Genomic DNA, 17,569 nt, shown 5'->3' on the forward strand with positions numbered 1-17,569 from the left:
AGGCCCACACTGGATCACTCAGGGCCCCCGAGAGGCCTGAACACTCGACTCTAACTGCTTCTGGAAAAATGGGATTGCTGAGCTCCTGCCGACAGAAAGGGAGCATGGGGGTCACACAATGACGACCCCTCAAGACACAGATCATCTATTCTGACCAGCTTATGGAAGCCAGCGTACCACTCTGTCTTCTATTAAAAGGCAAACATTCAGGAGAGATAACACACTTTGCTTGACAGTATATTAAAAACAAGATTTGAGGCCAGGTGTGGTGGCTCACGCCTGTAATCCTAGCACTTTGGGAGGCCAAGGAGGGAGGATGGCTTGAGCTCAGGAGTTTGAGACCAGCCTGAGCATGAGCAAGGCCTCATCTCTACAAAAAATAGAAAAAAATTAGCTAGTTGTGGCGGTGCATGCCTGTAGCCCCAGCTAATGAGGAAGCTAAAGCGGGAGGATCACTTGAGCCCAGGAATTTGAGGTTGCTGTGAGCGACACCACCACTGCACTCCAGCCTGGGCAACAGAGCGAGACGCTTTCTCAAAACAAACAAAAACAAGATTTGGGGAGGAGCGGAGCAGAAGGGATCAGAAAAGGAAAGAGGAAGCAATACATAGGAGACCTGAGACCCTGAATGTCCACACCTCTGCCTGGTGCAGTTCATTTCCAGGGTAAACCTTGGGCCTTCTGAGCTTTTCGTAAAAATTCACCCCTTATAAGGAGCTTGAACATAACAACTTTAACCTTTGCATATTGTGACTGAGGACGGAAATCAGGCCTCATGAAATTCAATCAAAGGAAAAAAGCTGTACACTCAAGATGTTCACTATATCATTGTCTATAATATCAAGAAGCTGAAGAGAGATAACATGACCAACCACACTAATATTTGCTGAGGAAATAAATGACAATGCAACGATGTGGTGGATTGTTATATACCCATTAAAGTGTACACAGGTAATGATGTTCTGTTCCTTAAATCCATGGTGAATATATGATGTTTGTTGTAGTGTGATTCTATATCCCAGGAGTCAACAAACTACAACCCATGGGCCAAATCTCCACTTGTTTTTACAACGAATTTTATTGTAACAAGCTATTCCCATTCACTTCCACATTGTCTATGTCTGCTTTCGAGGTCCAATGGCAGAGCTGACAAATTGCAACAAATACCATATGGCCCCCAAAGCCAAAAACACTTATTATCTGGCCTGTTAGACAAAAAGGGTTGCTGACCCCTGCCCTATGTGATTCATACATTTTATATTCTTTTATATCTATTCAACATTTAATTTTAAAACAATTTTCACTTTTAAAAAAGTGTCATGCCAGGCATGGTAGCTCACACCTGTAATCCCAACACAGAGGTAGGAGGATTACTGGAGGCCAGGAGTTTGAGGTTGCAGTGAGATATGATTGTGCCACTACACTCCAGCCTGGGTGACAGAGCAAGACTCTGAGTGAGCAAGACCCTGTCTCAAAAAAAAAAAAAAAGAACTTCTCTGAACATTCCTGTGACTTCTGATACATGTTGCCAATGCTTTCTATTTAATTAAAATGCAATGCATTTATGATGTCATCAGCAAGGGATTAGGGTATTATTTTCACACTGTACATATGGATATAATGTATATCTAATATTTTATTGCTAATTTAGAAGGTATAAAATGGAGTGCCAAGGTCATTTTGGCATTTCTTTGATTTGTAACAATTTACATAATTCCCTAAGAATCCCAGAAATTTGATTATCCCAGCAAGCTTCTCTATCATAGTATAAATCTTGTCTAACATATTCTTGATTGATGACATAGGGATTGGTTATCTTTAGGTTAGGGACCTCATCACCTGGAGACAGCTCGATCTACTAGTTTTAACCACAATCTGCATCCCCAAACTCCCACCTACTCTCTGGAGCCAGCTGTGCCCTCTGAAAGAGCTCAAAATCCACTATTCCAGAAGATCTCTCTGAATCTGTAACACTGGAGTTTAGGCTAAATCCCCTGAGGATTCCATATAGGTCATCAATAGGCACACCCCTAGACCTTGTCATTACCTGTAACCACCACCCTCCATAATCTCAATTTCAAGCATCCTCTCTTGGCCCATCGCCCCTGTATGTCCCACTCACTCCCTTCAGTCCCAGCCCCACCACGACCAGTAGCCCCTCCCCATCCTCTCTTCTCTTCTTGTCTAGGCTGTGTTCAATCCGTGGAGATATAGCAGGTCATCCAATGGAGGTAACACCAGTAACTCAGGGTTATGGAACCGCAGCTGAGGAACAAGGCCAGGCAAGGGTGTTTCCAGAAGCCAGACCAGGTACATGCTTTGTGGGGCCCAGCAGAAAATGCAAATGCAAGTCTCTTCTTTAAAAATTATAAGAATTTCAAGATAGCAACAGCAGAGCATTAAACCAAGCTTGGGGCCCTTCTGAGCATGCAGTGCTGTGCAACCCCATGGGTCAAATGCCTGTGAGCCCGGCCCTGCCTGGGGACCACAGTTAACCAAGGGACATGCAGCACTGCATGCCCAGTAGGGCAGGTAACGGTGTGTGAATATGTCAATGCCGGGCATGTCCTCAAAGACGGGAGGTATACCTGTTTTATGGAGAGAGACCAGAGCTTCATCCTTGAGTTAAAGAATGTTCTAGCTGCAGGGTGCCTGCTCACCAGACACTCCATTCTGGCTAAGCTCTCCCAGTGCCAATTCAGTACGAGCTTAGCTTAATGACATGGGCAAGACTCAAGAGGAGAAAGGCAGACAGTGAGGAGAGGGGAAAACCTCATCAACCTTTTTACAATGCAGGGCAACAAAAGGCAAGAAACCTCATGGGATAACAAAAGGTCTCCTCTTTCTCTCACATGTATTTTAGCTTGTTAAATCTTCCCTGGGTTTTTGAATAGTACCCTCTTCCCAGTAAAGTAAGTTAATAAACTATAGACTAGAGAAGTTTGTGTTCAGGTACCCAACTGAGTATCGGCTAAATGCAGTGTTTGCTCTGTCATAAACAGGCCATGGCTCTGGACATGCAATCAAATCCCAATAAAATCATAATAAATTCAAAATGCACAGTTTTAATGATTTCTTTAGTTTGCCATAGTGCGACGTCTGTCGGGTACTCTACTTGCCACACTACAGTCCCCTAAGCATGTCACTGTTTCCCCCTGGCTGACTCGGGCCATGTCAGTTTCTCTTACAGCCTCTCTCCTCTACCATCCACGATTCTAGGTCCAAGTTCTACAAACATTTTTTTAGAACTATGACCCACAATGAGAATATGTTTTACACTGTGACCCACTACACATGTATCCACAGAATAAAAATAAAAGTTTCATGTGCAGTGCACTCTGATATTTTTCTACTGTATTTTATTTCACATCTTAGCAATGATAGTCTGACCCCACTAAATGGGTTTTACGACCCACTAACGGGTCGTGACCCGGTTTGGATTGTACCTGTACACAGTATTACCCACACTTCTTCAGACTTTACCTCAAGCTCCATCTAAGTGTCTACCAACCCCCAAGAATAAAAAACAGGCAGCTTTTCAAGTCAAGCGTTTAAATGACTCCTCCAGCAGAAAAGTGACGAGAATTGCATGGCTGGAAGATTGACATTCAGGGCAGGCTGCGGCATGGAGGGTAGGTCTCCAGAGCCTGGCATGCGAGGCAGGGGGCAGCCAAGCAGAGGGAGGGGACGGCAAAGGGAGGGAACACTCCACCTAGTCTGGCGTCCTCAGGGTGGGCCCACCGTTTTGTTTAAAGTGGTGCGGTCTCCCAGAATATCAGACACACTCACATTCAAACCTAGAAAAACATTTCAAAGGAAAGGTTTTTCTGTCATCTGTGAGGCTCCTGTCTCCTCTGCCTCTCTCCTGTCTCCTAAAAATGGTCAGGTACCATGTTCTGTCACCTTCCTCCTCAAAGGCTCTCTCGCACTCACGCCCTTCCCTCTCTGTTCTCTGGTCTCCTGCCCAGTCTGAGGGGACCTCACAGAATCCAGACCCTTCGCTGCAGCCAAACAAGCCGGCCACCCTTAGGGTGTGTCCCCAGGCTGTGCCTTCCGTGGCTCCATTCCAAGTGCACCTGCGTTTTCCTGGCTGGCCTTCAGAACCCAGCACGTCCCCCTCCAGCACACCCTCCCCGCAGAGCACGTCTGTCCCTCCCGCCAGCTGCTTCTCCACACCCTCGTGTGGTCACACCACACAAGGTAGCATTCTCTCAGGATAAGATGGGGACACACTTGCCAGGAGCCCAACCCCAGGCTCGGTCCTTTGCATGCCACCCCCGACCCTCACGTCACCCTGCCCGGGGGACATCTCTGGAGTAACTGGCTGGAAGTGGAACCCAGGGACGCCAAACTGTCCAGGCTCTTTCCACCAGCCCACTGTGCCCTCACGACACCATACGACCCCTCAGCTACATACAAAATTGCTCTACTGTTTGCCTCCAGGACACAGCCGCTGACTTGAGGTGAGGGAGGATGTATGTGGGACCCCCCCCACCTGACATCAGGGGTTAGGACACAGGGTTCTCTTGACGACGGTCCTTAGGAAGAGTCCTGCCTGCACTCAACACCAGGAACAGTGAGCTGAATCCTTCCCACCAGCGGGTTTGTTCCTTTACATGTGTGCAATGGGATCAGGATCCCCCACAAGGCCACCCTGGGGGCCCAACTGTTAAAGCTAAGGACAGCAACAGCAGGTCGTGGGCATGCACAGGAGCCTCTGTCCGGGCCCCCCCATCTTCCTCCCTCCTGTGTTCTCCCTATGGCCATCACTATCTCTATAATCTTCTCTAGAACACAGCAGGAAACAAAGAAAAACCAGCTTGAATTTTCCTTATCATCTCACATGCTTTTTCTAATGTTTTCCCTGCCTTTGCAGAGTAGCAGCTCCTCTAGAGAATTAAACACAAAGCCATCCAGCTCTGAGGATGAGCATTTATGTACAAATGTCCTTTAAATTGCACCTGGGATAGCCACACTTGAAAGCAATTCTGGCCTTTCCCCCACTCTACGTCCCCAACCCCACTACAATGAGAGGAACGTGCACGGGGGAGGCCTGAGCATAGAGACAGCACCCAAACCACTGGCCACAAATCCAGGGGGATGTGCCGACCTACCTTGGTTAAATCCATTCCAAGTTTGAGCTGTGAGATGAGATGAAGAATTATGCTGCGCTGATCCTCCATGACGCCCAATTCTGTCTCTTCCTTGTCTTCATTGTCACTTTTTTCATCTTCAGACAAAACCAATTCAGGGACTGAGTTTGGCTAAAATGAAATCATCGATAAAAATCACCAGCTGGCCCAGCAGAAGTTCGAACTACGGCATATGAACCCAAATGCTTAACGACAGAAGGGACCCCATCCTGCCTCAGGAAGGCTTTGTCTGCAGGCCGGTCCCGCTGCCACGGGCAAAGGAGCCGGTCTGGGGCGCAGGCCCTGTGCTCCGGCCACTGCACGGGGCCCTCCTCTCTCCGCTTCCCCACCCTCCCCATTCGTGACCCCCTGGCCCAAGGGCTTTCCTGACAAAAAGCTTCCTGTTCTTTAAGAAACTAACCATAGTACATGGGATGAGCCCCCTTAATTTTGTCTATTACCAAACAAATTAACTTGCACAACTCAGGACACTTTATATCTGGCGTAAATTTTTCTATTTATAAATAAAAGTTGGATTATCCTGCGACTAAGATTACCTTATTTATGAAATAAATATAAGGATTTTTAAATGTGCTCTGAGACTATTTCTAGTCAAATCGATTAGGGTCACTATAGCCAGTGTAAGAAAAGTCTTGGAATTGGCATTAATTCGGGGAGGGAGACTAAAATGAGAACTGAAGTCAAAACGCTCGAAACCTTATAATACTGGGATTCCTGCTGCCCGACAGACCCTGCTTTCCTCAGTGCAAGTTTATTAATTCAATCGCTCGATTCCAATTTTTCAAATTGCACAGAAAACAGGCGAGTTAATCAGCTGTGCGAGGGGGACAACTGAGCATAAAATTTTCCAATACCCAAGTATCGAGAACTCCAGCTACAGTGTAAAGCCGTCCTCGGAACTCTGTTGAGAGAAGTAACCCCACTCCGCGACTCCACGTTTGCCTGTGTTCTCGTGGTTCTTGCTTATACGCAAGCAGAGCACCCCGTACAGAACCTGACTCGGTTGTTCTCAATTGCCAGTGGCAGGTCAGACATAAAGATCTTAATACACAGAAATGCAGGAGCTCAAAGGTTTTCAACATGAAAGGATACAAACTTGCCCAAACGTCCATCCAAAAACAAATGATTTATTAACCTCCTTAGACAGAATCATCTTACATCTAAAGGCACTTCTAATACTATTTTAGCGGTCAAGGTGTTTGTAGTTGTCCAGCCTAACATATCCGTACTGGCCGTTCCTTACCAACACTCCAAAGAGAGGAAATAAAGGTGCTCCTTCCCTCCTGGGGAAAGCATTTTTAAAATTTCAATTTAAATAGACATTTTCCATATATATACTCCTAAACGATTCTTGATCATTTCTAAATAACCCCAATTCTGAAGATGGCTCGGTAAGTCTCAGTGGAACCCACAAGGTTTTCCTGCAGCCAAGAGCCGAGTTTTCCTCACGTACGTGCCTGGTTCTCTAGCCTGCTCATAACAGGTATTACCTGACATCATCGGCAAGTCCCTGTGCTAGAATATACCAGAATAACTGAGGACTCCTTACCTGTCCTGTCCCTGAGAAGACTAAGCAGGGGGAGGTCTGGGAGCATGGGCTGTCCTGATTCTGCACTGGGAAGTCAGGGAGGAGGAGGCAGGAGCCCGCACTCACAGCCCCCCAGAGGCCTGTCCTCTGGCTCTGCCCCACGACACCCCATCTGCTGGGTTACGGTGGCCGCCGCTGCCGAGGCCACTGCAGCTATGAACCTGAGGCTAACGCTGGAATTAGCAGGGCTTCTACCCCCTTGCCCTCCCAGCACTCCTCCCTTTTCCCTTTTCTGAATTTCGGGTCAGTTTTAAAGTGGGTGGCTGTCTCCGTTTGCTGGGAGCTTGCATTTCCAATCCCAAACATGCCACTGAAGTCAGAGCACCCAGACACAAGTTCCTCCCAATGGCAAAGGTGCTGCAGCTGCCACCTGTTTGGCGAAAACCTGGCGGGCAGTGACCTGCATTAGCAGAATTCCCCTCAGCCCAAGGGCCAGCTGGGGGAGGCAAGGGCAGTGTCTGGGCATTTGCTTTGGGAGGAAAACGGACAATCAAAAACAAGGGAAATCAAACCACCACCGTGCACCCAAGGGAGCGGGTGGGCTGCAAATCCTTAAAGTCCTTAAACATCTCAACAAGAGAGGTAGTTACATTTTGAGCACAATTACTCCTGCTTGAAATTGGCTGTTCTCACAAAGTACAGACTGTGAACTAAACAAATCAATCGCTCGAGTGAGGCTGCCGTCAGCTTTATGAAGCAAAGAATGAGTCTTTCTTCTACAGATGTGATTTCCCATTTGTCCACAAGCCAGCACATGGGAGATCTCCACCATTCCCATCACTGCCTCACCCAGGGTGACGTGTCTATAGACCACCCAAGACAACACTGTCTGCTTTACTAGAAAACTAAGCCCAGCTCGTTCCTGACTTCCAGCAGCCAGAAGTCTTCCCCAGGACCCAGCCCCCTGACGCTAAGTGCACACGTGAATGCAAACCTCTCCAGCTCCTCCCACTGCAAATCAACATCCCGTGTCCTCCATGTCTCCTGCGTCCTCTCAAAGACACTGGCTCCAGCAGAGAGATTTAGGGCTGGCACATGGGCCCCAGAAGCTGACTCCTGGGGTGACGGGTGGCCAGAGCTCCTGGGGGCCCCAAAGTCCTGCCCAGGGCAGAAGGGCAAACAGCCCCCAGAGCACGAATTCTCAGCAAGCCATGCCCTAACCTTAAACAGGGACTGGGCACTATTTTCTGTCTCTCACGGCTTCTGAGAACTTGTCCTTTTTCTTACAGTATGGTTTGTAAACAATTCTACTCAACTTCAAGTAAATAATCAGAGTGGAAAAAAAAAAAACAAAACTGGTTTCCTTCATCATGTTGATGGTGAATGTCTTAGAGGACCCTTCCATTCCACCCGCACTGGAGCCCAGCCCACCTGCAGACAGGGAAGACCCCCTCCACTGCGGGTCCAAATTGGGGGTCTGGATAGGAAGGTAGATGTACTCAGCAGGTCGGCTCAGTCTCAAAGAGGTCTCTGGCAATGTAAATACCTGTCTGTCTGCATCCTCAGAGTACCCACCGCCAGCAGACACTGCAAGGGATGGAGGGTTTGAAGAGCCAGGCTTTGATGGAGTTTTAAAAGCACAAAACCTCCTTCCTTTTTAGGTTCAAGGGTCTGTTGATTCTGATACTCTGATGTGGAATCCAGAGGTATTGGTAATTATCACCAGATCTAAGCACTAGTTTCCGTAATCGGGTCCACGAGCTCCTCCACACCTTCACCCTCCCTGTCTCATAACGTCCGGCTTGTCCCCTGGTGTCCCTGCACACCCACACCCTGTGAATCTCAGTGAGTTTTCACTTGCAAAGCAGTAACAACTGTCTCGAGGTGATCAAAGATAGGAGGACAGTGTTTCTCCTTCTCAGAAGAAAAATGAACGTGAGAAACAGTTTTATAATGCTGAGAAAACTTATAAGACTTCAGCAAGATGAATCTTCAGATCACCCATGCCCCAGAGATCTTCGTAAATGAACCAGCCCAGCCACAGAAATGTATACAAACTTGAAAATGAAATGCAACTAAAATGTGTTTTAAGGAAAAGCAGGCTTTGGGGGGGGGTGGGGAAGAGGTTTTTAATAAAAACAAAAATTATGACTCAATATTTCTACCACAGGAGCATCACAGGGCACTACAAAAATCAAGCGACTCATGCCTATTAGCAAATGCAGAAATCACAAGTGAAAATTTGATGGACACAAAAAAATTTCATGGGTAGCCTAGATTTAGAGACATTGCCTGGTGACCCAGTAGTGACCAGTGCTCAGGGCAAGACTTCTTAACCTGGACCACAGGGACAGTCTTTAAGAGACCCACCACCATCCTTGAACTTTTATGCAAACATTGAATGTCTGGGCACTCTTTTGAAGAGAGGGTCTGTGGCTCTCGCTGGACTCTTAGAAAGGTCTCTGCCCCTTAGCTGGCTTCAGGCCTCTCGAGGACCAAAGAACGAGGCCATGTAAGAGATGGGCTCTTGGGGTGGGAATGGTCTAGACAAAGACAGTCGCCACATTTGCAGATGTGACCCTGTCCTTAAACGCAGGCCTCTGCCTCTTCCCAAGGAGGGAGGAGCACGTCCATGGGACTGCGGCCAAGGGCCAAAGCCAGAAGGCAAAACTGTGACTTGTGTTAGGTTTACATGGGTCAACTGTCTTCTCCATGGGGACACTGGTGTAGGAGAAACGCTTAGCTTTGCTTTCATCTCTTATTTTTCAGAAAAATCTTAATTTTTCAATACAAATGCAAATTTCAAGCGAAACTGAAATTCCAATCCTTTTTATTCAATACATATATGTAATTTAACTACAGTTTGGGTCAGTTCCAGGAAAAACCACGGAAGAGACATTTACCTGCAGAGTCCACTCATTTCCCTGTCACAGGCTTCACTCTACCCCAATGTCCCAAATCTACTCCTCTTCCCAGCGCCTCACCTCGCTTTCCCATCCTCAGACAGCAGACACCCACCCCATCCTTCTCGTTTCACAGCGATCTTGCCTTCTCTCTCAACTAAGACCCGGCCCTCAGATCGCTGGCGTCCGCATAAGCAGTTTGATCTGCTGCATCCCCTTTACTTGCCGTATGACCTAACGCCTTAACTTGAAGGGCTGCATTCTCACTGGTTAGATGCGAGGCACCATGGCAGAGGCCTGCGTGGTTGCATTACCCAACCTTGGAAGCTGCATTTTGCCTTTTAGATAGGGAGCACTCCATGCCGGAGCCATTAAACTACAGACATGCAGGGGTGAGGGGGTCTACTCTAGCAAGGATCAAGATGGGCTCCTAAAGCCATCTTGTGTCCAAGTAAATAAGCATCCTGGAACAGGTATTCATAAACAGACAAAATCCTCAACAGAAAAACATAACCCGCCGAGTTCCAGTGACCTGAGCACCTACATGGCAAGGACAGACAATAAAGCCAGCTAGAGAATGGACATCAAATCCTCTTCTAGCAGCAAGCATATTGCAGTTCAATCATTTTTAAAGCCTGGCAACTTGCCCCACACACTGCCTCCTTGGCAAGGAGGCACGGGTGGTGAACGAGCCATACCAAAGGACCTTGGCACTGAATGACAAGACCAAACATATCCAAATATTATTTTTATGGAGAAATGGGGAAATCTAGCCACATCAAAAAGAATATCTGGTACTCTGAGGGTCACAGAAAAGCAGGTGGTAGGGAGAAGACCCAAAGCACCACCCTCAGATATCCTCAAATGAGAAATGTCAGATATACAGGGCAAACAACCCCTTATATATAAATTATTTCTCAATTCCACAACTACACAGAACATGCAAAAAAAAAACACATGCAGTAATGGCCACCAGGGCAATCCTGCTTTTGTTCACTAGGTGATAAGAGTTGGCAGAAGCACACTGGGCCCGGTGGCAGGCGCCTATAATCCCAGCCACTCAGGAGGCTGAGGCAGGAGGATCATTTGAGGATAGGATTCTAGACCAGCCTGGGCAATACATCAAGACCCCATCTCTACAAAAAATAGAAGAGGTCCAGAAAAAATAAGAGTTTGAGGTTGAGACATGGACAGAGGCTGGGGGCTGGTGCGACTGGAAGAGTAGTACATGGAAGACAGACAAAGGGGATGAATCAAGAAACACAATGAATCCTGGAAGAGAAGCAGGGGACCCAGTGTCTAAGAGGTATGTGTCCAGGGACCAACTACTGAGTTATTTTTCCAGTTCTAATGATCGTATTGTTACTGTTGCTGATGACATTTATGCAATCCATAAAACCAAGGACTTAGTCCCTTTTAGCTCTAGTGATTGTCTCATTTCAAGATGTACAGCATATTTAACAAAGTTTTTGCAATCAATACACAGCCCTTATAGTGTACCTTCACACTAGTAATATTTTACACCCTAAGAAGCCCCATCTAACAGACAAAGGTCATGCAAACAGGCAGAGTCGCATCTGAAGATCCAGTCCTACTCTGAATGCACGTCAATAACACCAGCAGAGCCCAGGGTGCACAAAGTCAGCGATCCAGCAAGTTTCACCAGGCTTTCTTGTCTCTCATTCAACAAGAAACGTGCATTGTATGACTACCACGTGTAAGCATTCACTATTACACGCATGGAAAAGTGATCTCCCCTGAGAACAGAGACATAAAGTTTAGTCACATGGATGCAAAATGCTTCTGATGACCTACTGTCCTTCCCACACTCCGCACAGGCTGGCTTTCTCCTCCCGAAGTGTCTCTTTGGTGGCTGTGTCTGATTCCCCAAAAGTAAGCCATCTTTGCTGGGCGCAGGGCCTCTCAGTGGAACGGATGGCTGCTCCCCTCTGATCAGAAGTCATGCCGAAGACGGATGTCGTGGACTCGTCTTCAGGTGGTGTCTCGTACAGCTGATGCCCCTCGGCCCTGATGCAGGGCTGCTGTTGAAGGCTCTTGACATGAACTGTCCTCTGTGTGGAGCCACTTCCAAAGCCAGGCAACCAACTGTGCCTTCAAGGCCACCACAGTATTTAGGGGACCTTATCTTGCCATTTGGAGGTAGATTCAACAACGTGGCCACTGTGAGGGGGAACCGGATGGAGGAGTTGCCTCTTATCCTTGACAGGTCCAAGTACAAGGCATGTTCACACAGCAGGCTGGTCCCAGCTGCCATTTTGGAGATGCTGAGTTGGTGGCCACTGACATCACAATCCTTCTGCCGCCTCCCAGGGGATGAGCTGGCTTGCTTGCTCTAACCACACATACACACACATTTACCACACTTGGCTCTCATAGACTGGAAGGACAGATGCTCTTCCTGAGCAAAGGGGCCGACCTGCAGAAAGGTTAATTTTAAATAAAACACCCTGGAAGGTAGAAGGAAGTCACTTCTGGGGAGGGGAGAGAGTTGGGGGCATTTGTCATCAACCAAGATAATCAGGAACTAGACCAAGAGGATTCAATATGTGTCCTTTTAAAACACTGGAGGGAAACATTAACAGGAAATAGCAGCATGTCTTTGTCTAATTTCCACATATCTGCTTAGAAACTGAAGTCTAACCATTTTTAAATGAAAGGAAAACAGAAAGGAATCAAGAAGGAGCAAAGAAAACCTAAAGAAAGTACAAAAAAGAAAACAAGACAAAGCGCCAGCAGCGAGTGAAGCGGTAGGCAATTATTTTGCAGCTTTTGGAGCGTGCCAGTGAGAATAGGGACTAGCAGCATGCGGGGCTCGGGAGGCTGCAAATCAAACTCGTGCATTCCGTTAGCATTAGCCTGCTGCCCGGAAAAACAGGGAAAGGGGAGGGCCCGGACAGATGCCAAGCGCTGTGTCAGGTGCTTTACGACACCATCTCAAGGAGCAAAAGGCTGGCACTTTAAAACCTCATCCAGCACTGAATCTGTAACGTGGCCAAAGGCTTAGCAAGACTTCCTGATAGTGAGGCTGTGTGGGGTCGAGGCACCAAGGTCACTGTGGGTCTCATTCTGGTGTTGCCCAAGCAGCACAGATCACAGGAAGCTCGTTAGCACTGGGATAGAAGTCATGACAAGGAAAAAGAAGAGGCCACAAAACCAGAGAACACAATCACCGCAGCTTTCGGAGACAATGAAGCATGAAGCAAAAGCTCAGAGCTCTGGCTGCAGATAGACAGTCCTGGAGATAAATCCTGAAGACACCACTCTCCACGAGTAAGGCTCAGTCTTCTTGTCTACCACATGGAGATGGTACCACCCACACCTGAGAGGATTCCCAAGAGGTCTCAACAAGACAAAGCATGTAAAAGCCCTGAACACAGGAAATGCTTGGTAAACAGCTGTGCTCTCGTGGGGCCACTGGCTTTCACACTGGGCACACAGTGGTGCCCGTGGCATGCTGATTTGTGGCCACTGCCAAAGCACCTGCATCCTCTTCCTCGTGCCGGTCCCCTCCTCTCCAGCAGCACCCCTCTCAAAGCTGCATGATGCCACCCCAGTGCCTTTTCTAGGCTTCCCAAGCATCTAGTTCATTGAGGGCTCTGTGGCCGCAATGGTCCAGGCTCCTCAAATAGTCCATGACCCTGGCCACAAGGTAGCATCACTTCCCTGGTCTGGGGCTACACCAGGAAAAAGTTCATAAAAATTTAAAAAAAAAATGTCTAATCAAGGCCACATGCAGATGTGAGAACTATGCAAGACCAACACAAAGAAGAGGGAGACAGCAGCATCCCATCAACCAGCCCCAGAGGACCAGCTGTGGTTTGGAGGTGACAGGGGCAGTGGACCTGCCATCCACAGCTACCCAAGTCCTCCAGGCCTATAAAAGGTAGGAAAGAAATGCCTTCAAGGCCCATTCTAGCCTTCCTGGAGCTCTGGTAAGAGGAAAAGCAATAGTTTAAGACACAAAAGGCATAGGGGTGGGTCAAAGGGTAAGCAGGCACCAGGCCTGAAATGGTTACTGTCTCCTTAGCCACCTCCAACGTCCACAAGCAGCAGAGCACACTAGATACTGACGATGTAAGGATGCTTAAGATATGGTCTCTGCCCTCAACAGGCTGACATTCTAGTCGAGAAGGAGTGCACAGATCTCTCCTTCTTCCTCCTAGCCCTGGGTGGAACCAGTACATTCCAACTCACTATTCAAGACTTAGCTGGATCATGTTTCTCAGGGACGGAGATGGAGCCTACATCTTACCAAGGAATCCCAGGGTGCTTTGTACAAGCCCATTTTGACACTTAGCAAACTGTATTTATGCAAGTGCACATCTGCTTTGCAAGTGGACCAGGTGTGCCGACCTGCTTTTGGCAGAGGAACAATGATTATTTGGGGCCAGTACTCAGGGCTATGGGTTGAGAATGGCACAGAAGCCATCTCCAGGGCTGGGCAGACAGGATGCTGTGATCAGTTAGGAGTAGAGAGCCATGCGGTTGTCAGCTTACCCTAACTGGAACTCCTTGATGGGGGAATCCTATCTAACTTAGGTTTTCATTTCTAGAATCCCAGCACAAAAGGTAGTTTATAGTAGATGTTCAACAACGTTTTTTAAAGGAATTAATAAAACTAAAGAAAAATGTGGAAAACCTGAGTGTGCAAGGACAAAATCCAGATTTTTTAAATTAAATTAAAAGGACAGTCAGTCACAAAAGGACACATACCATGATGCCACTGATATGAGACATAGTAGATTAGTGGCTGCCAGGGGCTGGGAGGGTGGGTGGAAAGCGGGAGATGGCTAACAGGTACAGGGTTGCTTTTTGTGTTGATGAAAATGTTCCAAAATTGACTGTGACAATGGTGACATATACCTGTGAATACACCAAAATCCATCAAGTGGCTGGTTCACTTTCAATGGGTGAATTGTATGGCATGTGTATTATATCTCAACAAAGTTGTAATTAAAAACATGAAAATAAATGAAAGGACATGTGATGGGAAGTCAAATAACAAAGGCCAGGCAGAAGGTGGAGGCCAGGGTGGTTGGAGAGACTCACAAAGGGGCCAACTCTGGCCTGGGTGTCACCAAAGAACTTCAAGCAGCCATGGGAAGGAGGGGACAGCCAAACAGAAGGGATGACACAAGTAAGAGACAGAGACAATGTTACCATGGGACAGTTTGGCTGAGGCCAGGGATGTGGCTTTGGCCATATTCATAAGTAGGCTCCCTCCCTTGGAGAATCCACCTGGTCCCATGGCTTTAAAAAACTTGTATCCTCTATATTTATATCTCAAGTTCAGCCTTCTCCCCTGAACTCCAGCTCTGAGCATCAGCTGCCTATTCAACATCTCCCCCTTAGCTATCCAAGGAGGCAGAATACTACACCCCAGAGATGCCCACGTCCTAATCCCTGGAACCTGTGGCTGTGTTACTTTACATGATAAAGGGACTTTACAGATGTAATTAAGGACCTTGAGATGGGAAAATTATCCTGAATTGATGGGCCCAATGAAGAACACAAATCCTAAAATCAGAGACTTTTTCCTGGCTGTGGTCAGAAGCAGATATGAGCACAGAAGCAAGGTCAAAGAGATATAAAGTTCTTGGCTCTGAAGATGGAGGAAGGGGCCACAAGCCAAGGAAAGCAGACAGCCTCTAGAAGCTGGAAAAACCAAAGAGGCAGATGCTCTCCTGGAACCTTTGGAAAGGAATGCAGCCCTGCCAACACCTGGCTTTGAGCCCACCGAGACCTGTGTGGGACTTCTAACTTAGAGAACTGTAAGATGATAAATGTGTCTTGTTTTAAACCTGTAAGTCTGTGATCATTTGTTACAGCAGCAAATAGAAAACCAACACATCATCTAATAGCAAGTCAAACTTAATGTGTCTAAAAACAGACCTTCCAATCTGCACCTCCAAAATGTGATCCTCCCCATTTCAGTAAGTAACAGTTTTGTGTTTCAAGTCGCTTGGCCAAAAGCCTCAGCACCATCCTTGACTCCAATCAACTTGCTCATGCTCTGCTCCACCTCACGGCCACCAGCAGATCTTGCAAATTACATCCAGAATCTGACACTTCTCACAACCTCTGCCACCCTGGCACAAGCCACCATCGCCTCTCAGCTAATCATGACAAGTTTCCCAATCAGTCTCCCTCCTCCCCAGCCCCCGTCCAGTCTATATCTCCTCACAGTATCCAGAAGGCATCTTAAATCATAAAGCAGGTAGCATAACTTCTGTGCTCAAAACCATCCCCACTTTTTCAGAATAAATGTCAAAGTGCTGACTGTGGCCAGTGAGGTCTGACAGGATGTTGCCCCATGACTTCTCTTCTCTTCCTTCCCGGTTCACCCTGCCCATCTCCCACCAGCCACCTTCTGCTCCTGAACACATGAGGTGATGCCTGCCTCAGGGCCTTTGCACATGCTGCTACTGCTCCTCCTGCAGACCCCTGCCTGGTTCACCCCTCACCTCAGTGAGATCTCTATCCAAACGTCCCCTGACCAGGGGACGCCACTGCCGTCTAACCTAGCACCCTCTCTACTCTTCCTGTCACCACTGATCACTCTCAACTGTATTACATATTTATTTATCATCTCTCCCCCTTGCACAGTGTCAGCTCACAAGAAACAGGACTGTGTTTTGCTCACTGCTGTGTCTCTATCAACAAAAATAATACTTGACACTGACTTATTAGTTTTATTAGTTGCATAAGTAAAGGAATTAAACACTTGGCTCCCTCCTAAGAAAGTAAGGGACCGCTGAAGATTGTGATGCGGCTGAGTAAGATAACGCAGGCCTCAAGGAGATGAGTGGTTCATTAAGCAATAATTACATTGCAGGCAAAGGCGCTGGGGCACCGAGAACCATTCTGGAAGGCTCCTGCAACGGTCCAATGTGAAGGAGACTGACATGCACCTGGGGTGGTAGCGAAATGTTCCATGTCCCCCACCTCCCCTCACTGAGTAAATATACACACGGGCTCTGTGTCAGGCACGGCGGAGGAACACAACAGGTGTAGGACACGGTCTGGGTTTTCCCAGAGCCTGCAGCCTTGCGGGGCAGACAGCGGTTTGGTTCTGGGTTCCCATTTGTGGGAGACCAAACAGTGAGCTATGCGGGAGCCCAGCAGTCACAGGGCGGGAGTAAGATGGCAGCAGGCGTGTGAGGAAGAAGAGAGCAGGCGCGAGAGGCAGCAGGTGGCGCCAGAGGCAAAATGGATGGGCCCAAACTGCAGGCAGGTCCAGCCACTGCGCTAAGCGTGGGCGATAGGAAATAGCTGAGAACACTCACGTGGGCAGCAGCATTCGCAGGGAGAAGCCTGTTCTCTTCTCTCCCCTGCGCTCTGCCCTGCGCACACCTGAGAAAGGAGCCAGCACAAGCATCCCGCCCTGTCTTGCTCACCACTGTCCTGTCATCTAGGCTCAGGCCTGCAAGCCCCCGACACTCCCCACTCAGACCCCTCCCCCAGCACCCCCCATCTCTGCCGCTACACGCTCTGGGCATCAGGCACGCAGGTGTGTGACCCTAACGCCTTCCCGGGTCAGACTCCTCTCACGCTCTGTGTTGTATCGCACCACCAGAATGTTCCTCCCCACACACTCACTTCTCTTTTCAAAAGTCTTCAATCGCTTCCCATTGCCCAGAGGAAACTGCTCATTCACCCAGCCAACATTTAAGCCTTCCTCTAGCTGACGGACACCTCTCCTGTTCCCACCTAAACAAACTTCCTCCAGCCCAGACTGACGACAGGGCACTTCCTTGTAATGCTGTCCCCTAGACTTGCACTGTACATGCCAGTAGCCGTGAGTCACATGGAGCTATTTAACTTAACTACAATTTAAAACTCAGTTCCACAATGGCACTAGCCACATTTTAAGTACTCACTAGGCACAGGTGGCTCATGGCTACCATAGGGGACAGGAGAAAAACAATATTCCATCACCGCAGCGAGTTTTATTGGAGAGCGTT

General features: G+C 48.0%; 1 protein-coding gene across 2 annotated transcripts in view; it reads right to left on the bottom strand.

Moving 5' to 3' along the window:
* The window catches only part of OSBPL10 (oxysterol binding protein like 10), a 273,686-nt gene that overhangs the window by 28,697 nt on the left and 227,420 nt on the right, over window positions 1-17,569 (bottom strand). For both annotated transcript variants that reach the window (XM_069473350.1, XM_069473349.1), the window contains one exon: window positions 5,115-5,264. In XM_069473350.1, coding sequence (XP_069329451.1) covers window positions 5,115-5,264 — 150 coding nt within the window. The remainder of the gene's footprint in view (window positions 1-5,114; window positions 5,265-17,569) is intronic.

The sequence above is a fragment of the Eulemur rufifrons genome, chromosome 7 (genome assembly GCF_041146395.1).
Source record: "Eulemur rufifrons isolate Redbay chromosome 7, OSU_ERuf_1, whole genome shotgun sequence".
Classification (NCBI taxonomy): Eukaryota; Metazoa; Chordata; class Mammalia; order Primates; family Lemuridae; genus Eulemur; species Eulemur rufifrons.